We start from the raw sequence: 26200 nt of genomic DNA, 5'->3' as shown, positions 1-26200 counted from the left end.
TTGCTAGCTGTATGACCATTCTGGACAAATTACTTCAACTCTCCAACCCTCAGTAGGGGAACAACAGAACCCTACTCCCAACATTGTTGTAAAAAATTAAGTAACAGATGTAAAGGACTTTGTAAACTTTAAAACACTATAGAAATATCTCTAGGATTAATGAGACCTCCAGGTAGTGCCATTGGACCTGGAACCAGGATTTCACCTCTGTCTGAATCAGTTTCCTCAACTGTAAAATGGGTGCAATAATAGCATTGAATGGACATTCCTCAGACAGACTGAGGCCTAGGAAAGACCTTAATTTGGAAATATCAAGGTGACCCACTGCAGCCCAGCCATCACCAGCTGTCCTAACTCTTGTCTTGCCACTGGACTTCAATGATTATGGAGGAGAGAGTGAAGCTAGCAACTTTGTGACTCTGCCTCACTTAAATCCAATTCATTCTTGAGGCAAGAGTAATGCCACCAATCCTCTGAAAATGAAGGACAAACAGCAACAGCAATGACACCTACCCCAGATCCTTGTTGTAAGGATGAAATGGAATAATATTTGTAAAGCACTTTGAAAACCTCAAAGCCTTATACAAATGCTATAAAGATGATGATGGTGATGGAGAAACTAGGGGGCGCCCTAGTAGAAAAAGCACCAGGTCTAGAGTCGGGAAAACTCATCATCTTGAGTTCAAATTTGCCCCCAGGTACTTCCTAGTTGAGTGACCCTGGGCAAATCACTTCACCCCCTTGACATCAATTTCCTCATCTGTAAAATGAGTTGGAGAAAGAAATGTCAAGCCATTATAGTACCTTTGCCAAAAAATGCCCCAAATGGGGTCATGAAGAGTCAGAAACATTGAAATGACCAAACAGCAACAAAAAGTACCTGCTACTATGTAAAACACATTACAATCATTATCTCATTTAATTTCCCTTTCAGAATTGTTGTGAGGCTCCAAGGGGAGGCTGCTGTACTTCTTCAGTTCTTTTCAATGGTGTCTGCCTCTTCACGATGCCAATTGGGGTTTTCTAGGCAGAGAAAATGGAGTGGCTTATCATTTGCTTCTCCAGCTCAGTTTACAAATGAGGAAACTGAGACTAACATGACTTGCCCAGAGACACACAACTAGGAAGTATCTGGTTCCACATTCTGAACTCAGGTCCTCCTGACTCTAGAACTGGTGTTCTAACCACTTTACCATCCAACTGCCCTCCAATGTGATAGTGTTAGATAAAGTGCTTGGCAAATGTTGGTGGGTGACCTTGATTCAGAAGGCACACAGAAATCGGTGAGCTCCATGTCCAGGCAAGAGTCCCCAAGGACAAATGTCTATTAGCCAGCTTTAAGGAGTAGGGAATGTATGTCAGCCCTGGGTATTGAACTATTGCTGCTTTTCCTCCTTAATCCCAGGTTTAGGATAATGGAGACCACTAGAGAGCAGCAGAAGGGTGAGAGACTGATAGAGTTCTATGACTCCTTTGGGGACTTGTTCAACTTTTTTTGTACCAACACAACCATCCATGGCATGATACGGCTCGTCTGCACTCGCCATAACCGCCTGAAGACAGCCTTCTGGAGTCTGCTCTTCCTGGCTACCTTGGGCATGCTCTCCTGGCAGTTCGTGTTGCTCTTCATGCAGTACTGGAAATACTTAGTCATCTTGACTGTCTCCATACACTCGGAACCCAAGATATTTCCATCCATTACACTCTGTGACATGAACCCTCCCAGGTAAGAGGTCGGGGTCTCTGAGTCCTTGAGTCATAGAGATCCCTAGCTGAGGGCACTAGTTCAATCCATTCCATCCATGAATAAGCAATAGCTACTGGGCTTCTATGAGCAGTACTCTAAATCTCTTTTGGGGGGAGTGGAGGGTGGGAGATAATCAGAATTATGTGACTTGCCCAAGATCACCCCTAGGAAATTTCTGAGGTCAAATTTGAACACAGATCCTCCTGATTCCAGGCCCTGTGCTTTATCCACTATGGTACCATCTAGCTGCCCCCCTCCAAGGCTCTAAATCCTATCATCCAATAGGTCTCTGCTTGTGCAGCAGTACCTGGAGGATCTGGATGAATTTGCCCAGGAGAACATCTACTCCTTATACAAGTTAAACATTACTAAAAGCCAAGCAGGGAGTCAAGGCTACCCTACTACCAGTCCCAGTTCTGACAGGCCCTTTCATCTCGACCGAGGGATCCAACTGGAGAATCTGGATCCACAGACTACAAAGAAAGTGGGGTTCAAGCTGGTGAGTGCAACCTCATAACACTTCTTCCCAATGAGGTCCAACCCTCTGCTAGGGACAGAGTCAACAAGAATAGAGATGTGTGGCAATAGGGTGACTAGAGCTTGTAGATGTTAGACCCTACAAGGTGACTCAGAATCACAGAATGTTAGAGTTTAGAAATTAGAGGTCATTTGGGCACCTGCTTCATTGTAAAGTTAAGGACATTGGAGCCCAGAGAGGATCATTTTTCAGTTGTGTCCAACTCTTCAAGACCCCAGTTGAGGGTTTCTTGGCAAAAATCCAGAAGAGGTGTCATTTCCTTCTTCCAGCTCATTTAACAGATGAGAAAACTGAGACAAACAGAGTGAAGTGGCTTACCCGGGGTCAACTGAGGGCAGATTTGAACTTGGGAAGATGATTCTTCCTGACTCTAGGTCTGACACTATCCACTCTGTCACCTAACTGCCTAATCAAATATATAGATGTACTTGTATCCTTATAGATATACAAATATACTTAGCAAATTGCATGGGGCACAAACCTGGATAACAGGATAAGGCTCCAAGTAGATCTTAATAGTGGAGAACTTTGAGCCAAATCTGAGAAGAGGAAATGTCTTAGGGATAAATGTAAGTCTGACATTTTGGTTCAAGAAATCAATTTCATCAGTACAAGATGGAGGTGGCATGGTTTTAACAGTGTGTCTGGAAAAACTCTTCACATGCAATATAATAGAAAGGATTCCTATTTAAATGCTGGCAGACCTCAATGACCTCTGAGATCCAATTTGGGGACTCAGAGATTCTGGCACTCCTGGATCTCTAATTCCAAGTCCACTCTCTTTCCATTGTCTCTCACTGCAAAGGTCAGGGGGAAGGCTGAATGGAGCAGAGAAAGGGGACCCTATGCTTGGGTCTGCAATGGTGTCCATTGACTTCAGGTTCTTATGATAGAAGGCAAGGCACAGGGGGCAGGCAAGAAGCAAGACCCCTCAATCCCGGTAGGCATCAGTTGATACCTCTCTCCTCCACTGCAGTGTAACAGCACAGGTGGTGACTGCTTTCACCGCACTCACTCCTCTGGTGTCATGGCCATCCAAGAGTGGTACCAGTTCCATTTCATCAATATTATGGCCCTGCTTCACCCCCAAAATGAGACATCTAATTATGAAGCCCATAATAGCAACTTCATCATCAGCTGCTACTTCAATGGGGAAGCCTGTCGAAAGCAGTGAGTGTCAAGGATACAAGCTGGAGGAAGGGAGGTTGAGGGTGTGGAGATGGGGGGAGCCTCTCAGGAGCAATGACAGATCTCAGTGTGATGGAGAACAATGAGAACAAGGAAGGGGTGCTATCAGAGGAATTTGCTAGCTCCTCTTCTGATGAGAGGAAAGGCCATCAAGAGGTGGGGGAAGGATCAGAGAAAGGGGTAGCGTGAAGGGCTATTGGAGGGGTGCCAGGGAGCCTGTCAGGAGTTGATAACAGGGCTTCAGGGGAGTAGGAGGCCTGAGACCTTGGGGAAAATGGGATTCTGAGGATGCAACGAAGGCTATTAGGACTGATGGAAGGAGAAGAGGAAAACGGGATGAGGGGGATGGTCGGGATGAGCAGTGAACAGCAGTAAGGAATTAGCAAGGTCCTGAATACAATGTGGTTGTCAGGAAGGGGATCTAGAAAGTAAGAAATCAGAGAAAAATGAGTAACATAACAGGATCAATGGGAGTGGGGCAAGGGATGTTATTAAGAGCGGCTGGGAGTGGGTGGTATGCCAGGAGACATGTGAAGGGCAGCTAGGGAAGAGCGAGAAGCTGGGAAGGAAACCAGGCAAATAGGACAGTGAGGAGGGAGGTTTGAGAACCAATCCCTCCTGGCAGACATGCACTGGCAAAGCTCCCTCCACACCCACCCCAGTCCATAGTCACCCAGATTAAAGACTGAGAATTGCTAAGGAGGGACATTCCAAGACCTTGGGAGGGTAGGGATAGAACCTTGGAGTCAGAAGATGGAATTGAATCCTGACTCAGTCACTTATTTTCTGTGTGACCTTAAGCAAGTCATTTCTCTGGGTGGTCTCAGGTTTTTTCCCTGCAAAATCTGATCTCTAAGGTCCCTTTCATCTCTAAGTCTATGACATTGGGGGATATTGCTGTGTGCAGTTGTTTCAGTCACGTGCCAGATTCATGACCCCATTCTTGAGAGATACTAGAGTGGTTTGCCATTCCCTTCTCCAGCTCATTTTATGGATGAGAAAACCGAGGTAAACAGAGTAAGTGCCCAATTTGAACTCAGGAAGATGAGTGTTACTGATTCCAAGCCTGGTATTCTATCCACTGTGCCACTTAGCTGCCCTGATATTGTTATTAAATGATTGCTAAGATTCCTTTTGGTCCTAAAGCCAAGGAATCAAATGAACCAAGCCAGACTAAGGGTATGCCCAATGATTGTGAGGAAAGAGCAGAGAAGGATTTGAGGTCATTTCAGCTAATCTCAAAGGCCCAGGACAATTTAAATGAGGATTTCTTTGACTTCCATAGAGACTTCCAGAGAGTCTTCCATCACCCTGTCTATGGAAGCTGTTACACCTTCCACAACCAAGAAAAGAATGATTTTTGGAAAATTAAACAGTCTGGGCTCATTCATGGTAGGTACAGTGGGGGCAGGTAATCCCATGGGGAGGTGAACATAGAGGAAATGGAGCACTTGAGAGACTGGAAGTGCTAAGGAAAAACATAGAAATTGCTAGTTCCCCTTCAGGTATCCCTTTGGACATAAACCTTAATCCATTGGAAAAGAATGTAGAGAACAGCATCTACTACAAAGACCTGGAGTCAAATCTCAATTCTACCAGCTTTAGACAGATCATCTCCCTTCTTTGAGCATCAGTTTCCACATTTAAAGGTTGAACCAGAAGACTTCCTAGGTCTCTTCACCCCTAAATCTACAATCCTGGGGATAGGGGGAATGACACATATATACTCCTCCCTCCCAACCTTGAAATAATGGAAGCTGTTTCTTGAAGTTAGAATTAGGGTGAAAGATTTTGATTCTTGCTAAAATTCAAATCTCTCTAATAGAGGCTACAAATTAGAATCATTTTATAGATAAGGGACTGAGATCCAGAGGAGCTAGGGGGTTTGATTCAGGTCCTCCAGAGAAGTCATAGGACTAGGGTCAGACAGGCAGGAGATGATACCTTTGGAGGGTACCTAGAAAGGAAAGTCTGGGACCCCTGAATAAATTTCATCAACTCCATGATCCTGCTAAGAAGGATGATGCCTGTTCAGAAACTCTCTAATTCATTTAAATTCAACAAATGTGCACTTAAGGTAGAGGGCCAGTGCTCCCCATATGAGGCTGCAGAAATATGAATGATCCACCATGACTAATATGGAAATATGTTTAACATGGTTGTTCATGTACAACCTATGTCAGATTGTTATCATGGGGAGAAGGGAGGGAAGAGAAGAATGGAGAAAAATCAAGAATTCAAAATTTGACAAAAATGAATGTTGAAGGGGCAGCTAGGTGGCACAGTGGATAGAGTACCAGCCCTGGAATCAGGAGGACCTGAGTTCAAATCCAACTTCAGATATTTAATAATTACCTAGCTGTGTGACCTTGAACAAGTCACTTAACCCCCTTGCCTTTAAAAAAAAAGAATGTTGATATACGGACTAACAGAATGCCTTCTGTGGGGGTGGGGGGAGGGAAGCGAGAATAGGGGGAAAATCATAAAACTCAAAATAAATAAAATCTTTCTAAAAAAATGAATGTTGAAAATTAACTTTGCATGTAATTGGGAAAAACTAAATATATTAAGCTGATAAATGAATAAATAAATAAAAAATATGAGGTATCCCTATTCAAATCAAGGCTGATTCCATAGAGGAAGTGACTTCTGAGCCAGGCCTTACTGAGAAGGAAGATCTTTATCAGGGATGAAGAATGTTCTACACATGGGAGGCAGTACTAGAAAAATTCCCAGTGTGTGGGAAGGCAGAGGAGAGTATCTGAGATTGGGTCCACTCTCCCACTTTACACATGAGGAAGTTTAGATCAAATAGAGTCTACTTTGGCCCAACCAGTGGTCTCCAATTCAATAGAATAAAGATCCATGAACTTTCCATAAGGATCCCCAAAGGGTCATGTAAACCTGATTTTAAAATGGAATATTATCTATGCTCTATTGCATTTTTATTTGCTTTGTTATATATTCCTCAATTACTGGTTTGAGCTATATTTGGGAGGGTTTGGGGCAATGTATCTGACACCTTGGGCTGGGCCATGAAGTATGGGAAAGGGCAGGGCTGGTGTCATAGTGTGAGAAACTGCCCCAAGTGATAGAAAGCCTTGAACTCTAGGTTCTGACCCAGAGGATCACCCAGCCTAGCTTGGGGTGGAAAGAACTGCAGTTGTCTGGACCAATAGTCTTTCTCAGCTTTTTTTTTTCTTGTTGCCAGGAATCAGCCTCACTCTCAAGGCCAAGCAGGACAATTCCCTTCCCTTGATGTCCACTGAGGCTGGGTTCAAGGTCATTATCCACGCCCGGAACCAGACACCTTCTCTGGAACATGAGGGCTTCAACATTCGTCCAGGCATTGAAACCACAATCAGTGTGAGGGAGGTGAGATGGGGAGCCAGGGAGAGGACTGAGGCAAGACCCCAGAAACAAGGTTCACAAGGGGTGAGTGTAGTAGAATACAGAAAATGATAGTTTGAGAAGCAGAGAATACTTTTCCACTGACTAGCTATATGACTTTGGGCAAGTCACTTATTCTCTGAATTCAGTTTCCTCATCTGTAAATGGGAAGATTGTATTGGATGACCTCTAAGGGCAATTCCTGATCAAAATCCATGATCCTGTGGTCCCTGAGGTCCTTCTTTGCATAGAAGCGGAACCTCAGATGGGATATTTGCCCCATTCCCCTTAATAGATCTGGCCTTATCAACTCTAGATGTGTGATCTTAACTGTTGTCCCCAGTCCTAAGATCAGCCTCTGTCCCCTTCTTCCCCCTGAGCCTTTTCTGATGTCACATACCAACACCCTTTCCTGGCTTCCCAATAAAGTGCCCAGTGACCTGATAACTGACCCAAAGACAGCTGGACCCTTGCCTGTGGGTGAATTAGGGTTGAAGGACTAAGTGGGGGCACCCTTTGTGTCTCCCCAGGATGAGTTGCATCATCTAGAGGAGCCATATGGCCACTGCAGAAAAGACCATGAAGACATGGATGGCAATCTCTATTCCAGACAGGTATCAGCCTTTCCCCTCCAGCTCCATTTCCTCCTTTTCCTTTCCCCAGCCCAGTGGGGCCTCAGCTAGTTCCTATAACCAACACTTCAAAAAGAAACCTTTTCCCACATCACTACTGTCTGGGCATCCAGCCCTTGCTGGTGCAGTGGATAGAGCACTGACCTTTGGATTCAGGAGGGTGGGAGTTCAAATTTGATCTCAGACACTTGCCACTTACTAGCTGTGTGACCTTGGGCAAGTCACTTAATCCTGACTGACTCACATCCAGGGCCATCTCTAGTCTTTCTGATCTACATCTAACCACTGGACCCAGATGGCTCTGGAGGAGAAAGTGAAGCTGTGAATTAGCACAGCCCCCCTCCCCCAATCCAATTCATGTGCTTGTCATGGCATCACCTCCCTGATGTCATGGTCTTCTTTGAAAATGAAGGACAGGGGTGGCTAGGTGGCACAGTGGATAAAGCACCAGCCCTGGAGTCAGGAGTACCTGAGTTCAAATCTGGCCTCAGACACTTAATAATGACCTAGCTGTGTGGCCTTGGGCAAGCCACTTAACCCCATTTGCCTTGCAAAAACTAAAAAAAGTAAATAAATAAAGGACAAACATTCTAACTGTAAGAAGACCTTCAGTAAGAGCTTCCCCACCCCCCAGCTCCATCAAGCTTTCATCCTCCTCTGGGTGAGTCTCAGAGCCACTGTGGCACCCTGGTGGGGGCGGGGGGGGGGGAGAATAAAACAGAATAAAGTTAAGCACTCATCCAAAGGGAAGCCTTTCAAATACCTAATCCTCCCAGGGGATATCACTTGCCCCCACCCAGAAAGATCCCAGGCACTCCCTGCCATCTAGGTAATCCTCCCAGGGGCAGGTAACCTCTAAAGTGGAGGAACCCCCAGGGGTGAGTGTTTGAGGGACCCACCCTGCCAGATGGCTACCCAGAACCTGGGAACCTCAGGTGAAGGATTCTGGGAGTGCTCATTCATTCTCCTACTCCAGCCAGGGGAAAGAGACTTGGGCACTCTGGCTAACCAACCCTCTCCCACCCTCCCTCCAGGCTTGTTTGCACTCCTGCTTCCAGGAGCTAATGATCCAGACATGCGGCTGTGGTTATTATTTCTACCCACTCCCTGATGGAGCTCAATATTGCAACTACAACCAACATCCAGCCTGGGGTGAGAAGGTCTAGGAGGCAGAGGAAGGGCAGGGAGAGGGTTATGAGTGGCTAAAGATAGACTGGCAGCCACCTCTTCCCAAAGGTTCTTCAGAGGTCCTTACTATACCATGCTCAATTTCCCCCTTTCATCCCATTGGCTTCTCTCCTGATGGGGGCCTTCCTCCCCATCCACAGAGGACTTGGCTGTTGGGGTTCAGAGTCTCCCCACCTCAAGCTAGATCATCCCTACCCTCTTCTCATATATAATCAGAGGAGAAAGATCCCACCTCACCTTGCCCTCTCTCACACAACTTCCCACATAGCACCCCATGCCCAATTCTCCCACCCAGGATCCTGGATGCCTACCTGGGACACCAGGCCAATTGTTGGACATTTCTGCCCTCCCCCTTCTAGGTCACTGCTTCTACAAACTCTACCAAAATCTGAAATTGCACAGGTTTGACTGCATGAAGCGCTGCCCCAAGCCCTGTGGGTAAGGGCATGAGTGATGGCACCCCCAGCAGCAGGGGGTTGGATTGGGGGATCCCATAGGTGGGAGTTGGGAGGGAGGCAATCTGGTGGTCCTTCAATCTGGGGTGGGGCCTATAGGTGTGGGTGGGGAAGGAGACAGTCTGTCTGCTGGCCCTCCAACATAGGGGACCTTTGGGTATCTCCACAGAGAATCCTTGTACAAACTCTCAGCAGGAGTCATCAAATGGGTATCAGAGGTAAGATGTCCCAAAGCTGGGGGTGGGGGATGAGAATGGGGATGAGGGAAGAACAGAGACCCCAAAAACTCAGAAAAGCTCAGTGTCTTCTGAGGAACAAATCCTGGCCAGAGGGGCTTTGAGTCATGTCTTCAAGGATGTTAACAATCCCTTACATACACACATGTATGGACATGCACAGGTGTACCATGAATGTGAGCACATCTGGGCAGATATAGGCATGCCTAGGCGATCGGGTGGTACAGTGGATAGAAAGCTGCATCTAGAGTCAGGAAGATTCAAATTCATATCAGATACTTTCTAGCTGTGTGACCCTGTCAAAGTCACTTCAATTCTGTCTGCCTCTGTTTCCTCTACCATAAATTTGGAATAGTAACAGCACCACCCTCTCAGAAATCAAATGAGCCAATATTTGAAGAGTATTTAGCACTATGGAGGCATCCAGTAGGAGCTTAATAATTGCTCATTTCCAGCCACACACACACACACACACACACACACACACAGAGGGGGAGAGAGACAGAGACAGAGAGAGAGAGAAAGAGAGAGAGAGAGAGAGACAAAGAGACAGAGACAGAGAGAGAGAGAGAGAGAGAGACAGAGACAGAGACAGAGACAGAGAAACACACTCCATGGATTATGTAGAAGAAAACATAAACTTAGGGTCTCAAATCTTGGCCTAGAAAGTACCTTCTATTGGCCATCAAAACCAACCCTTTCCCCATTCAAGAGATGGAGGAGAAAAAACAGTCCCAGAGGGGTAAAGGGACTTGCCTAAGGTCACCCGGCTAGGGAGTGGCAGGCTCCTCATCCCAATGCCCCATAGTCACTGAGAGCCTCCTCACCACCCCCACCCCTGGCTAAGAGAGAGGCTGAGGAAGGGGCTGAGGTCAGACTCAGTAAGGAAGCCTTTTCTTTTCTTTCTAGGACTCGATCCTGACTCTGGACAAGGACAATTCCAGGGACAAAAAGTAGGTCTGGGGGGGATTTTGGACTCCTTTATAAAAAATACCTGTCTTGGGGCAGCTAAGTGGTGCAGTGAATAGAGCACCAGCCCTGGAGTCAAGAGGCCCTGAGCTCAAATCCAGCCTCAGACACTCAATAGTTACCTAACTGTGTGACCTTGAGCAAGTCACTTAGCCCCATTGCCTTGCAAAAAAAAAAAAAATACCAGCCAGCCTGGACTGTGGGTAGAACCCCACCTCACCAGCCTCTTCAGTCCTTCTGACCTGAGCCTGATGACCCGGGGGGACCCAAGAGGAAGGGTACATAGGGGGAGGGGGAGGTAGCCCTTTGCTCATCCCTCTGCGGCTTTTTTCTTGAACAGAAACAAAGTTGCCAGGGTCCACATATTCTACCAACAACTCAATTATCTCTCCATGGATGAAACTCCAAAATATCTGGTGAGCATCAGGCCGGAGCTGGCCTAGGCCAAAGGTGTCTGGGCAGAGGAGCCAGAAGAGTGGGATTGAACCCTGAGGGAGAGGGGCTAGGGTCCTGTTGGAAGCAGAAATGGAGAGGTTGGGTCCAATAAAAGAGGCCAGTTCCTAGGGCTGGGTCTGGAGGAGCTGGGGAATTATGGGGAAGACACCAGGACAAGGGGGAATGGGCAAATGAGAGAGGCCAAGCAGAGGATTGTATCTGGGCAGGGCAAGGCTTCAGGCTGTGTCTAGTTGCTCAGACCTCAGCTAGGGAGAGCGTGTCTGGCCCCATCTTGCTGCTCACACTCTCTGGCCTGTTCCCTTCCCTCGGCAGGTCAGGAAGCTCTTGGTTAAAATGAGTTTTGAGTGGAGCCTGTGGTTTGGGTCCTCCGTACTCTCTGTCGTGGAAATATTAGAGCTCCTTTTGGATGCGACGGTCCTGACCTTCATCCTGGGCTACCGCCGCTTCTTTGGATCCAGGACATGGAACATAGAGGCTTCAGAGGGGCCTGGAGAGAGGGTGAGAACATTGACCATCCAACAGGACCTATCTCAGCTCCCATGGATGGTGGAGACCAAGATGGGAAGCTACATTTCCGCAGGCCCTCTTCAGACACATCCCGTCAACATCATTGTCCAGGGACGATTCCATGGGCCGTGGCTGCAGTCGGGCCTGAAGATGTAGGGTGACCCAGCCCCAGGACCAGAGGCACACTTTGGGGGGCCCTAAATCTCCCAGTCAGTATTATTCAGTCCTTGGCATGTGATGGGGGTGCCAGGGGGTAGGGGGAACCCTCATTCTCCTTATATGCTTATGCATACTTGATCCATGGACTTGTGTATGCTCTGTGAAAAATACTCTGAGTATTTTCCTAGAGGATTGTGGGTGTCTGTGCATGCATGCTTTTGCATGGGGGAGTGGAATGTCTGCGTGTACTTTGGAGGATTGTAGATGTCTATGTCTGTCTTTATTTATCTGATCGAGGCCTCAATATACACTAGTCTGAAAGTCTAGTGTTAGCCTGGGGACCCTGAATCTAAAGGAAAGACAAGGTTCCTTTGCTTCCAAAATGATTGGGTTTTATTTTATTTTATATTTTTATTTTTCTGTAATAAAAAGTATCCATCCAGCTGGTGTCTTCTGTGTGGATTCAGGGTCCCTGGCTCCAAATGGAGCGATCTCATGACCATACCTTCCATATCCTTTTGGGTTATTCTGAGAGCTGAAGGACCTAAGCACTGAGGTGGGCCCAGTGACCTTCTCAATTTTTCCCCTTAGCTGAAGGCACCTTTAACTAGTGGGAGAAGGAGGAATCTAGGACATCAGTGGGAGACTCATTCACCATCCATCAGCCCATCCAGCTGCACCCCAAATGCCCCTCTTCCCCCTAGCCCAGGGCAAAGAATAAAGCCTCTCCAGCACTACCCACTTCCTTCTACAAATATGGAATGGCATTTGCTCAAGGGTAGAAACTGGTTCATTTATATGTGTGTTCCAAAAGTCTTGGTGAAGATCTAAGTTTTAGTAGCTTGATAGTTTGAGGTTCTATTATATTTGTCTGTAGTAGGTCCATAAGAAATACAAGTTGAGGCGCAGCTGGGTGGCACAGTGAATAGAGAGCACTCACCCTGGAGTCAGGAGGTCCTGAGTCCAAATCCAGCCTCAGACACTTAGTAAGTTACCTAGCTGTGTGGCCTTGGGCAAGTCACTTAACCCCACTGCATTACCAAAAAAAAAAATGAAGAAGTATAAGTTGACATTTTCCACCCCCTACCTAGCAAATATAAACTGATAAATATTTGGGTAGCAAGGTGGCACTAAGTACATAGAAAATTGGGTCTGGAATCAAAAAGACTCCTTTTAGCTTCAGACTCTTAGTAAGTGGGTGTCCCTGGGCAATATTTGACTCAGTTTCCTCATCTGTAAATGAGCTGGAGGAAAAAAATGGCAAATTATCCCAGTATCTCTGCCAAGAATAGGGTCACAAAAGTCAGACATGACTGAAAACAACTGGAGACACACACACACACACACACACACACAGCTAATTGAAATCTGCATGTAAATACTAGCTTCTTTTTTTGGTTTTTGCAAGGCAATGGGGTTAAGTGACATACCCAAGGTCACACATCTAAGTCATAAAGTGTCTGAGGTCAGATTTGAACTCAGGTCCTCTCGACTGTAGGACCAATGTTCTATCCAAATAGTAGATTCCTGATAAGTGTCTATTGATCGGTTGATTGCCCATGAGGTCAGTAGTGACAGGGATGTATTTCAAGTCCCAAGTTGTCTCTTTTTTGGAGGTGTGGGGAAGTTTGAAGAAGAAGGTCAGAGATCCCTTCGAGGTTTTCCGTTCCAGCCATTTAAAAGAGGAGGAAATTGAGACTCCCGGGGATTAGTTATTCCTTTGTCCAAGGTCACACGGCTGGGAAGGGGCTTCAGATTCAGGTCCTGTGTCTCCCAACTCAATACTCCACCTAATGTTCCAAGATGCCCCTTCCAGACTGCCACAAAAACTAATGCAATCATGGCCTGTGTTAGGAGAGCCACAGTGGCCAGCACGACATGGGCAAGTCGTCTGCTGACCTCTCCATCTGCCTGGACAGACCTCCCTTGGCTGCTAGGGCTTCAGACTGGTCGAATTTAAGAACACTGACAGGCTGGAGGAGCTGGTGAAGTGCCCCAAGTCCAAGTCATGCAAGGGGTGGATGAAAGAGCTGGGACTATTTACTTGAAGACTCAGGAGGGACGTCTTAGTTGTGTCTTCTACCATGGAAAGGGATGTCTTGTGGAAGGGGGCCACCAGGTGGCGCCATGGTGCAGAAAGTGATGGGGGGACCTGGAATCTGGAATCATCTTTTCTGAATTCAAATGTAGCCTCAGATTGTGTGACCTTGAACAAGTCATTTCACGCTACCTGCCTCAGTTTCCTCATTTGTACAGTGAGCTGTAGAAGGAAATGGCAAACCACTCCAATGTCTCTGCCAAGAAACCTCCAGATGGAATCACAGAGTCTGAACAATTGAACAATATGTGGGAAATGGGTTGATTAGCTTTGATCAGCTTGGTCCCTTTGGTTGGAAGGCCTGTGGAATGGAGGGAGGAAAACTGGACATTGTGTGCTGGCCCTGACCCCATGAGTGCAAGTATTTGCATTACTGTGTATGTCCATCTTCTGGAAGGTTGGAGGGTCTCCGTCCTTTATCTTTCTAATTCACTAACCTTAAGGGGGACATCAGGAATACTTGCTAATAATCAAAGATGTCCCTAAGTGGACTGACCTGCTAAGAAGTAGGCTGTGCCCCTCTGGGAGATCTCTGAAGCAGCAAGCTTGTTATTCAGTTTTGTCAGGGAATTCCTGGACATCAAGACCCCTGAGTTCCTTTCCAGTCCTGAAGTACTATGGTTGTGGATTAGAATTGAGCTTGGAATGGAGGGGACTCCCAATCCCATCCCATCTTCGACCCCCAAACTTCAGCCCATTGGGATGGGCATGTAGAGAAAGTTCCGAGAATGAGCTCACCCACCGGGGAGGGCTCTCAGGAAGGGCAGTGGGTGGTAACAGCCTGCAGTTAATGGCACCAGCTGGCTGGACCCATGAAGCTTGAAATTGCTTGGTTCTTTCCCCAGCCCCCTCATTCTCATCTTCATTCAAAATTTTCTCTTGGGGACTGGTGCCCAGGTTAATAGGTGGGATCCCTGTCATGCCTGCATTCTCCTGAGCTGGGTTGGGGGGAGCAGAGGGGGGGTTGAGAAAGGTCCAGAGGAATAGAGGGCCCCTCTCCCCCACCCAAGCCAATGTCCCACAAACTCCATGAACTTCCTGTCACCCCCACCCACTCTCTAGGTTGGGGTGGGGGGGGCATCACATATTCTAAGGGTAGTAAGTTCTCATTTCCTCCCTAATCACAGGCCTCCCCAGGACTGGTTATTAGCGGTGAGGAGGAGAGTCATGGGATAGTACATAAAGGCAGGGGCCCCCAGTCTCAGTTAAAGACCTCAAAGGCTTCTCCATCAAACCAAGGACACCTTCTCAACAGTCCCAGAAAGGCCTCCCTTAACCATGGCTCTCACTTTGCTTCGCCTGCTGGCCCTGGCTTTGGGTAAGTATGCTCCAGGTACCATGCAAATAAGAGGGCTGGAGATAAATGGCTCTCTGACAAAGCCCCCGGGCATCATTTCTATGCTGAGATTAATTTCAAGGCAAATGATCTAGGGTTCGATTCTCTTCTAGTCCAAAGTCATGTGGAGGATTAGTTAGTCAACAGGTTGACTTTCTGGGCAGAGCCAAGATCAAGAATGTGTCCGAGACTGGAGAGTGGAGAGAGATGCTCTCCAGGGTGCAACCACAAGAGGGCAGCAAGTAGTTGACTTTCCATTGCTTCTGGAGGAGGGTTGGAGGAAAGGAATGAACATGGTGGTGTGGGTATCCTCTAAAATGTTGACCTGGGAAACATCCCTGCTCTCTCCACCCTCATTATAGTTCCTTCTCTGGATACCACTTTATAATAAAAATGAGTTTATCTCCATAACCACAGTCAAACTGATGAAGGGGTGGTCCGGGAAGGATGGAATACGCGTGGCGATGACTCATGTTTGGATAACCAAGAGTGGATGGTAACCACTGTATGGGACCACTTAGGCTCTGTCCCTCTCCCCCTTCCCTGTCTTAGCATTGTCCCAGGGAAGCTGCACAGAAGCCCAGCTGGATGAATTGATCAGACTACACACCTTCACACACGGGCTGGCCAACTTCAGTAGCTACGGCTGTCATTGTGGCCCTGGCATCCAGGGTGCTCCCATGGACAAGATTGACAAGTAAGGCGTTAGCAGGGGCAGGCGTAGATTTGAGATCACTAAAAACCAGGGAAAGAGCCCAAGGTGTCTGGAAATTGGCAATTTGAACCATAGGCAGAAACTTGGACTGGGACTATAGCAGATAAGATTGAGGCTCGACAGCAGGTCAGAATATTCCCTATTCTGCCACCTGAGTAGGTAAAACAGAGATTGAGGGAGAAATGAAAAATCTGTCCTTTCCCATGAAATCTTAAAAATATCCCCCTTGGGGACTGCTAGGTAGATAAGTGCCAACCCTGGAGTCAAGAGGACCTGAGTTCAAATCAGGCCTCAGGCACTTAATTACCTAGCTGTGTAACCTTGGGCAAGTTAATTAACCCCATTGTCTTAGATATCTTATTTTTAAATTTTATTTATTTAAGGCAATGGAGTTAAGTGACTTGCCCAAGGTCACACAGCTAGGCAATTATTAAGTGTCTGAGGCCGGATTTGAACTCAGGTACTCCTGTCTTAAAGGCTGGTGCTCTATCCATTTCACCACCTAGCTGCCTCAACCCCATTGCCTTAAAATAAAAAATACATATTAAAAAAATCTCCCTCTTATCCTTTCTTCCCCCTTTTTCCTTGTCTCTACTAATACCCTCCCCATTCCTGCTCAGCTAGAGCCTCTGACTCCCCCACAGGGCCAGAAAACCTGAAAAAGGAGGTAGGAGAAAACAAGTCCTTTCTCCAATAAGAGGCAGGAAAGGAGGGGTCAGGATAGCCAGTCCCTAAAATCAAGAAATACAAATAAAATGGATAGGGATGGGAAAGGATGTGATGGGATGAGATGGGAGAGGATGGAATAGAATAGGACAGATTGGGAAGGGATGGGAGGGGATGACCACAGAGCAAGGGAAAAGTGAGAGAGGAAGAAGCACAGGAAAGAGTGGAGATTTGACCCAGTTTTCCCAATATCTTCGAGTCACCTACTGGGGAATAGAACTCTAAGCCAATCAGACTCCCTCCACACACACACATCTGGGTCTGTCCCCCTCAATGGTATCTGCCTTCCCTCTAGAGATGTCATTAGGAGGAGGTAAACAATGTTTCCGAGCACTAAAATTTAGAGGGCGCCCTGCACTGTATTGGCACCAAATTAGCAAGAATAGCAGTCTAGGTAAGAAGCTCTCAAAAGCCAGGCACTGCTTCTTCTTGGCCACATCTCTCTCTCCTCCACCACTGCTTCCACCTAATGTGTATCCTGGCCCTGAGATCTCCCTGCACAACTGAACTGGTCTTGGAACATTGACTTGAAGGTTTTCTTGTACTATGTGAAACCTCTATTCTATTTGCTCTGGGGCTCCTTCATAGAACCCCAGAATTGGAAAAGACTGTGATGGTCAGTTCACCCAGCCTTGATGAACAGAAATTCTATTCCCAGCAAGTGGGTTAATCATTCTCTGCTGAACACCTCTAAAGAGGGGAACCCTAGGGGCAGCTAGGTGGCCAGTGGGTAGAGCAGGACCCTGGAGTCAGGAGGATCCAAGTTCAAATCCAGTCTCAGACACTTGTTACTTAGCTATGTGACCTCAGGCAGGTCACTTAACCCTAATACCTTACAAAAAATTAAAAGGGGGGCACAGGCTAGGTGGCACAGTGGATAGAGCTCTGGAGTCAGGAGGAACTGAGTTCAAATACAGTTTCAGACAATAATTTCCTAGTTGGGTAACCTAGAGCAAATCACTTAACCCCACTGTCTTGCAAAAAAAACCAAAAATAAAATAAAAAAATAAAAAGGGGGAACCCCTAGCTCCTGAGGAGGCTCTTTTACTTTGGGGCAGTTGTCCACAGATATTGTCTCAATTGGCCTTTTTGTACCTTCCACCCACCATTTCTGCTTCTACCTCCAGAGGTCAAGTTTCCCTGATCCTTCCTCCACTTGACTGCCCCCCCTTTAGAAAGTTACCAGTTCCCTTGAATCTTCTCCAGGCTACCCCCCCCAGTTCCTTTAAGATTTTTTTAGAGTTAAGGCGCTTTGACTTTCTGCACTTCCAACTTCTCAATGGCCTTCTGATAATTAGGACCCCAGGACTGAATGTAACACTCCTGGGCACATTGGTTCTCAGTACAGTCTAAGGTTTCATTAGTTTATTTTTGGTTCCCACAATCCCACTGTGGACCCATATTGAATGTGCAATCCACTGAGATCCCAAGATCACTTTCTGCCGACATGATCTCTTCCCCACACTGCAGGTGTTGTCACAGTCATGACTGCTGTTACAATAAAGCCCAGGTGTTTGGCTGCACCCCTGGCTCTCATACCTACAGATACCTCAACCTGGGGACCAAGGTGAAGTGTGGTGAGTTCTGGAGCTTACCCCAAGGGAGGGAGAAGAGGAGGAGGAAAAGCCTAGAATAGTCTAGGTATGGAGAGAAGGTCAGCTTAGAGTGAGACTCTCCATGGCCCACGCTTCTCAGGTCTATGCAAGATCAAGCTCCTTCCCTTTGCCCGGTTCATAAAGAGGATTGGGGGTAGAGGAGGAGAATAGAAACTGAGGTGGGGAGCCACATAACCATGAACAAAATGCATGAAGGGAAAGGGTCTTGAGTAATCACTCCATCTCTTCCCCTCTCTCCCCACCCCCCACCTCGCAATTCCACAGTGAAGACTCGGGACCGATGTGAGAAAATGGAGTGTGAGTGTGATAACAAGATGGCCAAATGTTTCCGAAAATACCTGCCCATGTACAACCCTCAGCTCCAGAGCTTCCCAGAAGCCCCCTGCTATGGCCCCCGGCCCTTCTGCTGAGCCCAGAGCTGGTCCTCCCTTGTTCACCAATGCCCCCTCCTAAGGAAGCCACAATTCTCTCTTCTCTGCAAAGAGAAAGCCTTAGTGCAGAAAAGTCCCCATGAGTTCTGGGCCAATGAGCCCCCTTTGCTGCAGACTTCCCATCTACCTGCCTTCAACAGGTATTAAAACAAGTTGGCATCTTCCCTGAGCTCACAGCAATTTAGGGCAGGGAGGGGTTGGGCATCGGAAAGGGGTGTCCAGCTGCTTGGGGGTGCTAATGGAGTGGGAGGACCAGGTTCATTAGGGGTGAGTGTGAATCCTGAATTTCAGGGCATGCAAACTGGTGGAAGAGGGAGCTCCAAACACATGATCCCAGGGTCCTACTTAGCCATCCTTGGCTTGATTAGGAATGGTGTACTGACACCCCTCCCCAAACCTTGTCCATCTCAGGAAAGCTCCTGAAACAACCCCGAATGGAGGGGACCACTTCCCTCATGGCAAAGGACCCAAACTGGCTAGATGGGTACCGTACTCTTGATCTTGGTTATATGGGAGTGAGCAGCCACTTGGGCTCAGAAAGGGAATGGATAATGTATCAGCTCCTTGGCTCCCATGAACTATTCACTAGGGTGAAGAGACTTGAACAATGGGCATAGACCATGAGACTGAACTCTGCCAAAATGCTCCTGAGCAGGGGCTATAAGGATTCCTAGGGGTGGGAGGTTTTAGCCCCCTGGTACAAGAAGAGGGGAGCCTAGACCATAAGGTCTGTGAGACTGAGAAGAGATATGGATCCAGAGGACAGAGCCCCATTTCTGTTGTTCAATAATTAGGGTTGGAGAGGCCTCATCCAGCCCTAAAAAAAAAACATCAAGCCCATCTGCTCCCCCTTAGGGGTCTCATTCCCCTCCCTAGGCCCTTAGCAAACAGAAGAGAACAGATCTCAGACTCAGTTCAACTGAGCCTTAAATTCTCTCTCCCTTTCCTCTGCCTCCAGACTAGTGGACATATCCTGGAGACACACATTGTATAGAAAAACCATCTTCCCTTTCCCTCCCCTAGCAGGACCAGAAACTCCTGCTCCTTGTATTTCTAAAACCAGGCAGGGACAGTTCCAACTCAGGTGGAAGGCCCAGCCCAGCCCAGCCCCCTGGAGAGGAGAAGGGAGAGGCTATTGGGCTGAGGGGCTGGCATGGAGGCTCTGCCGGTTGAGTTTCTCTGGGTGGTGGGATGCCATGTGGGAGAACTCCCGGAAGATGTCCAGATAGGTGGTATCACCTGCAGGGAGACGATGTGGGGGGGGGGGGGGAGAAAAGAGAACAGTTTCAGACCTGGCCCCTATTCACCTCTCACCATGGTATTCAGGGATCTAGGATGGAGAAAACCACCAGGATCATCCTTAAAAAAGTCCAGGATCCCCAGAACCACCAGGATTCCAAGACCCTCTCTCCCTACCCATCCTGGGTGCCAACTTTAGAGGTCCCTTGTCATCCTCCCTACCCCCCCACCCCAGATCATAATCAAGGCCTGCGAACCAGACTCAACCCTCCCTCCCACTGGGCCCCAAGTGCTCACCTCCAGGGCCTCACTGGCCTTCCCTGGCCCGCCTGAGATGGAAACTACTCTCCCCATTTCAGAGAGACTTGGGTTCAGATTCCCCACAGCAGAGGAAAGGGTCAGACTCCCAGGCAGCCTATTGCTCTTCTGGGACCTTCACAGCCTGAGCCCACCTGGCCCCCACTGCCAGGTGCCCATATGGTCATTTGAGGTGAGGAGAGGGCAACTCCAGGAAGGGATGGCAGTCAAGGAAGAGAGAATCCAGCAGAAAAGTGAGTTAGTAGTTTTGCTGTTGGAACAGATTTGAGTTCTGCCCACAGCAACATCAGATAAAGTTGAGAAAGCCCCAGGACCCTTGGAGGGAAGTGGGAAAGGGGCAGGGGGAGCCACACTGAGCTATCACACTGCCCCTCCCAGGCCCTGGCTAGACATAGAACAGAGAGAGTAGTGACCAAGCAGCACAGTTGGGAGGCAAGAAGTCCCATCTAAAGACGTGCCCAGTTAACAGAGCCCCCAAGGCTGAGATCCCAGTGAATAAGTGAGCCCAAGCAGGAGCAGGTGGGAGTGGAGTGAGATTTTTATTAAGAGGGTTTGATTCAGGAGACCATGGAAGGAGGAAAGAAAGGCAGAGTCCCAGATAATGGGTTCAAAAGGTTCGAACAAAGCTCAGAGCCATCAAGAGGCCCGGTTCCATCCTCAGGGGAGGGAGGGTGCACAGAAAGCAAGCAGAAGGAAATAGGTTAATTCAGTATAGCACTTATTTACAGTGAGAGGGGGGATAGGGGGCTGGCCAGCTGGGGGAGCCCATTCTGGCTGGGTCAGCCCCTGTGTTGCCTCGAGAGCCTCCCTCTCCCTGGGTGGCAGTTTGCATAGTGGCACCCCGTCTCCAGACCGTCCCCAGCCTGGCCAGGTCAGCACTGGGGAAGGGGTTGAGTGACCAGAAGCTTAAAGCACCCCACCCCCTAACTATGAACTCCCTGGCCCAAGGAAGCCCTTCCAGCTCCCCTCCCCCAGTCCCCACCACACCTCTAATCAGTTGTATCTATATCCTGCACCCCTTTCTATCTCTAGACAGAGGGCTTTGTGAGGATGACCCCCAATTCTTCAGCAGTGTTACAGTCTCTAACCATCCCCAAATCCCAGGCCTCTAAAATCCCATCCCTTCCCCAGCCCATGCTCCCTTTCATTCATCTCCCCCCAACCAAGATCCAGAGAGCCCTAGCTGCTGGTGTGGGGAAACTGAGGCCCAACAGCACAATCTATGCTTTTCTCCTCAAAGGGGCTCATAGCTTTCCATGCTCCAGTAAGACCCCAACCCAGAACAGGAAGAGAAGGAAGCCTGTTTCCCAACTTCTCAGGCCTCCTGACTAAAGGGAAGGACTGAGAAAGGACCAGAGTCCTGGGGGAGAGGGAAGAGGAGGGAGAGGCTTCCAATCATAAACAAAGGGAAACCCAAGGTTAAAGGTTGGTGGGTCAGGGCATGTCCTGCCCCCACTCAAAAAAAAATTCAGCAAAGGAAGATCCAAGGGGGAGCAATTCAGAGATGACTCTCAATGGCTATAGGCTAGCAATCAAAAGGTTGGACAGTCCTATCCTGGTGCAAGCAACCCTACAAGTTCCCCTGGCCCCTTGCCATCTTACAACTGTCCCTCCCACCTCCCTATGCCAGGTCCCCGGGAAGAATGAAGCTTCCATCCATCCACCTGTCTAGGCCATGTCCAGTAGGCTCTGCCGGGGATTAAGGAGTCATGGCAGGAGATGGATACTTGGAGAAAAAAGAGAGGCCAAGATCTCTAGTCAAAAAACAAGATGGCACTTGGGGAGCAGAGGCAGGGGTAATGGTAGCAGGAAGGGAAGGCCAGTTTTTATAAAAAAAAGAAAAGAAAAGTCTGGCAGCAGCACCTGGGGCAGCAACCTCACAGATGCTTCCCTTGTGTTATTGGGGTGGAGGGGCACTGAACTGGTTCTTGGAGCCCCCGCACTCAACCAACCATTGGGCCCCATTGCCGAGCACCCAGCAAAGTAAATCCAGGGCCCAAACCAGAAACATAAACGTGGTGGGAAGTAAGAAAAGTGCACAACGTTGCTTTATACAATGTCTCTCAATAAGGTACCGATACATTATTTCTCCTTTAAAGGTCTGGGAGCCAGCAGTGTCCAGTCTCTGTTCCCCTGACAGGCCCCGCGTCAGGGACAGCACCGCCGCCCACCAGTAGGGAGAAGGGGATCCTGGGGGACAAGTTGGACGTGGCCAGCCACGTCGTCCTGCCAGAATGCCAGCATTCAGGGGCCAAGGGGATGGCATCCTGAGCCTGGCCCAGGATGGATGAAGGGTGACTTAGGGAGGGGGCTGCTAAGGAGGCCCAGGCCCAGGACAGGGTGAGGAGGGGGTAACCCCTGCTTAGAGGGGGCCCTGAAGTCATAAGGCTGCTGTAAGATCAGTGTCCTTGAACATCAGCCTCGGAGGGGAGTGGTGTGGAGGGCAGGGGAAAGGATCTGGTGGCCAAGGAGGTTTCACTGAGGTACGTGGGTCTGGATCCTCTGGTCTAGACTATCTTCCCCCGTTCACCTCCCAGTCTAGGGCAGAGTCCAGTGGGCCTTAGACTGGGAAGAGAAGCTCTGGATGTCTGGGGGATGCTTGGGTCTATGGGATATGAGAAGAGAGTGTGGACCAGGGTGGCCCATGTGGAGTCCTTGGGTGGAAGAAAACTCTCTCCAGCCCTGATGATATGGGCATGGGGGCAAAAGGGGGTTATGGGAGGGGACAGGTCCAGGCTGGGCCATGGAACAAGGACATGAGGAAGGAGACGGATGACTGGGACTGGACCTGGTCATGGAGCATGCGAGGCAGGGGATGGGGGTTTGGGAACTCAGAGGAGATGGGATCTGGCTAGCTCTGTCAGACTAGACCCAGGAAGAGGAATCATCTCAGGCTCCAGATGCCTCCCCACCCTGCCCACCATTGCAAATGGACTGGGGGGTGATTCCCCTGATCTGCTGAACCCCAAGGCCAACCCCAGTCCCTGGCTGATCTGTCAAAAAAGGGGGCAGAGACAGACACAGGTTCTGGGTTTGGCTTCTAGGACCCCAAGTCCCCCCTCACCCTCACCCCACGTCCCTTGGGGAGGGGTGGGGACCAGGGGGCTAACACTCATCAATAGTAAGGCTAATGAACTCCTGGATACATTTCCGGTACTGGAGTTCAGTGGGGCTGCTGCCGGGGTATTGACCTGGTTGTCCAAGGGGCCCCTCGGCTTCCCTCATCTCCTCATTCATCCGAGCCAGCCGAAGCCTGGGGGATGGGGGGAAGACAGGATAGAGAGTGTGTTAGATTCGTGGGTATCTCACACACATTTATACACACCGACATACATACATACAAACAATACACACACTTGCACATGTGCATATTCATACACATGCACATAAACAGAGGAACATACATGCCTAGACATGCTCATGTATACATAACACAAAGATGATATTGTTTGTTCAATCGTGTCTGACTCGTTATGTCTCCATATGGGGTTTTATAGGCAAAGATACTAGAATGATTTGTCATTTCCTTCAACAAAGCATTAAGCAAACATGGCTAAGTGACTTGTCCAAGATCATACAGCTAGTAAGTGTCTGAGGCCAGATGTGGACTCAGGTCTTCCTGACACCAGGCTTGGGGGGCTATCCACTATGGTACCACCTAACTAACTCTCACACACACATTCACACATACACACAATATATGGACTCATACATACATACACACATACACACACACAACTTTGGTCCCTTCCCTACTTGTAATGTCCCATGTTCTGGGACTATCATCTCTGTGAGTTCTCCCAGTTCTGACTCAAGGATGGGCCCCCCAAGCATTCCCAGGCCCTTCCTACTCACAGAGTAACAATATCAGCATTGGCAGCCTGGACAGCTATGGCCAGTGGGTCCTGTTGGTCTTGATCCAACGCATGTTGGTCAGCCCCACGTTTTAGGAACAGACAAACCTGTCTACAAGGGGGAAGAAGGTCAGGGGAAGTGGGAACGCACAGTTCCTTTCCCTCAGCACTGCCCCTCCTCCTCCAGGGCCATCCGGCACATGGCCCGGCCTTGGCCCTTCTGTGACTGGTGCTCACCCCGTATGACCCAGATAGGTGGCATGATGGAGGGGTGCCCGCCCCCGGCTGTCTCTTTGGTTCACATCAGCCCCATTTTGGAGAAGGAATTCACAGATGATCAAGGAACCCTGAAAGAGAATGGGAGAGTCAGATCCAGAAGTCCCACATTGGTCCCCCATCACATCAGGCAGCTTTGTGGCTCAGTGGATAGAACACTGGGCCTGGAGCCAAGAAGACCTGAGTTCAAATCCAATTTCAGACACATACTAGCAGTGTGTCCCAGGGTAAGTCACTTCACCTCTCTCTGTACCTACCTCACAGGGTTGTTGTGAGAATCAAATGAATTAATATTTGTAAAGCCCTTAGCACAGTTCTGGCACACTGTTTGTTCCCTTTCCTTCCCTCCACCCTGTCACCAGTGGGTAGATTATGTCATTTTCCAACACCTTACTCCTTCTGGCTAAATCTAAGGGACCCCTGGAGGGCAAAGGTTTGGCCAATTTTAAGTGTATATTATGGGCATCAGATAACAGCACTAAACTATGAGAGCAGCATATCATAATGGGTAGAGAGTCAAAAAGAGCTGGGCTCAAGTCTCATCTCTGACATATACTGGGATCTTGAGAAAGGAACAACTTCTCAGCCCTAACTCTGAGACTTAAAAAGTGCAGAAAAGATGACAATCAACATTGATTGAGGGGTACTTTTCCCTGGAGGTTCCCCTAGAAGAATAAAATCAGAGGTCCAGTCCTTGTCTTTATGGGGTAGTGAGGAGATGTGCAGTGGATAGAGCCTGGGCATGGAGCCAGGAAATTTAGTCACATCCAGCCCTAGTTTGGGGTTTTCTTGAGGGAGATATTAGAAAGGTTTGCCATTGTTTCTCCAGCTCATCTTACAGATGAGGAAACTGAGGCAAACAGAGTGAAGTGGCTCACAGAGCTGGTCATTGGTCATTTTGTTCCCCAGTTCCTCCTACAGATGAGGAAACTGAACAAACAGGATGAAGTGACTTACTCAGGATCACACAGATGGTGACTGGCCATTTTCTTTTCCAGTTCATCTCACAGATGAGAAACTGAAGCAAAAAAGATGAAGTGACTTGCCCAGGGTCACACAGCTACTAAATGTCTGAGGTCAGATTTGAACTCTGGAAGAGTGGTCTTTCTGACTCTAGACCTGAAACTCTATCCACTGTGCCACCAACTAACCAGGATCAGCAAGATATGGATTCAAATCCAGCCTCAGACACATACTAGCTGTGAGGCCCTGGGTCAGTCACTTATCCTCTATCTAGCCTTAGTTTCCTCAACTAAGTTTATCTTCTTTCCAGAATTTAGCTTTGATCCTTGGGACAGCAATCTCTTTAGCCTGGCATTCAAGGATCTCCAAAATCTAGCCCAACCTGAAAGCAACCTCTTGTAAATGGCAGGAATGTACAATGCACATTCAGCACATTGAATTAATTCTGAGCCCCATATGCCTCATGCAGAGTGAGGATGGGGAAGGGGGAAGGGGGAAGAAGACCTGGTTTCTGTCCTCAAGGAGGCCCCAGTCAAGTTGAAGAGATTCCCACCCAAAGCCTGCAGGCAGAGAGAATCCATGGTGATGTTCTGGAAGAGTCCAGGGCTTGGCTCACATTTCAGGCCTCTTAAGAGCCCAGGAGAATAAGATCTCCTGAAGGCTGGGAAGGGCTGGGCTAAGCACTAACAAAGCCAGCATGGCTGAAGGTGAGATAGCTCTGTGGAAATTTTCTATATTATCCTAAGCACCATGGAGTGGAACAGAGTGGGAAGAGTGGTTCTTCCTGAGGAATAAATAAATATAGTGATGGGTGATTAAAGGGCCATCCACACAAGATGGCTCAAAGAGGCAATAATGGCAAAAGTCAATTAGAAGATTCTCAAAGTGTATTTGATGAGGCAGTGAGAAGCAAAGAGGATCTGAAGGGAAGGAGGAGGAGTGGTGATGGGGATGGAGAGGTGGGGCCATATAGGAGAAGATCACCTTCACCCCACCCCAATCCCCATCAACAGAACACAAGGATCACATACTTCGGCATGCAAGGGCAGGGAATGGTTCAGGTTTGACTCTGAATCGCCAGGGCCTAGCAGAATGCCAGGCAAATAACAGGTGTTTAATAAATACTTTGGTAAATGATTGGTAATATTAGCTGCCATTTCCAT

The 26200-nt window shown here is 48.3% G+C and overlaps 3 protein-coding genes across 6 annotated transcripts in view; 2 read left to right on the top strand and 1 right to left on the bottom strand.

Annotated features, from left to right (window-relative positions):
• The first annotated feature begins 1415 nt into the window (after positions 1-1415).
• On the top strand, positions 1416-11462 carry SCNN1D (sodium channel epithelial 1 subunit delta). Its single transcript, XM_074217207.1, has 11 exons — positions 1416-1726; positions 2033-2246; positions 3262-3455; positions 4759-4865; positions 6685-6848; positions 7394-7477; positions 8530-8647; positions 9043-9122; positions 9238-9356; positions 10684-10759; positions 11112-11462. The coding sequence occupies exons 1-11, from the start codon at positions 1416-1418 to the stop codon at positions 11460-11462; spliced, it is 1818 nt and encodes a 605-aa protein (XP_074073308.1).
• Positions 11463-14841: 3379 nt separating this feature from the next.
• On the top strand, positions 14842-18366 carry LOC141508511 (phospholipase A2 homolog otoconin-22-like). The gene is made up of 4 exons (XM_074217195.1): positions 14842-14881; positions 15452-15596; positions 17811-17917; positions 18221-18366. Exons 1-4 carry the CDS (start codon positions 14842-14844, stop codon positions 18364-18366), a joined length of 438 nt encoding a protein of 145 aa, XP_074073296.1.
• The window catches only part of ACAP3 (ArfGAP with coiled-coil, ankyrin repeat and PH domains 3), a 66544-nt gene continuing 56344 nt past the window's right edge, over positions 16001-26200 (bottom strand). For 2 of the 4 annotated variants that reach the window (XM_074218767.1, XM_074218768.1), the window contains exons 21-24: positions 24036-24145; positions 23800-23910; positions 23136-23197; positions 16001-19626 (exon numbers count right to left, since the gene is read on the bottom strand). In XM_074218767.1, the coding sequence (XP_074074868.1) occupies positions 19520-19626; positions 23136-23197; positions 23800-23910; positions 24036-24145 (390 nt within the window). In that variant the 3' untranslated portion in view covers positions 16001-19519. The remainder of the gene's footprint in view (positions 19627-23135; positions 23198-23799; positions 23911-24035; positions 24146-26200) is intronic. The other 2 variants (XM_074218765.1, XM_074218766.1) reach the window with 2 other exon arrangements.

Source organism: Macrotis lagotis, chromosome 1 (genome assembly GCF_037893015.1).
Source record: "Macrotis lagotis isolate mMagLag1 chromosome 1, bilby.v1.9.chrom.fasta, whole genome shotgun sequence".
Classification (NCBI taxonomy): Eukaryota; Metazoa; Chordata; class Mammalia; order Peramelemorphia; family Peramelidae; genus Macrotis; species Macrotis lagotis.
Note: the sequence above shows the minus strand (reverse complement) of the source record. Positions and strands in the feature narration are given on the sequence as shown.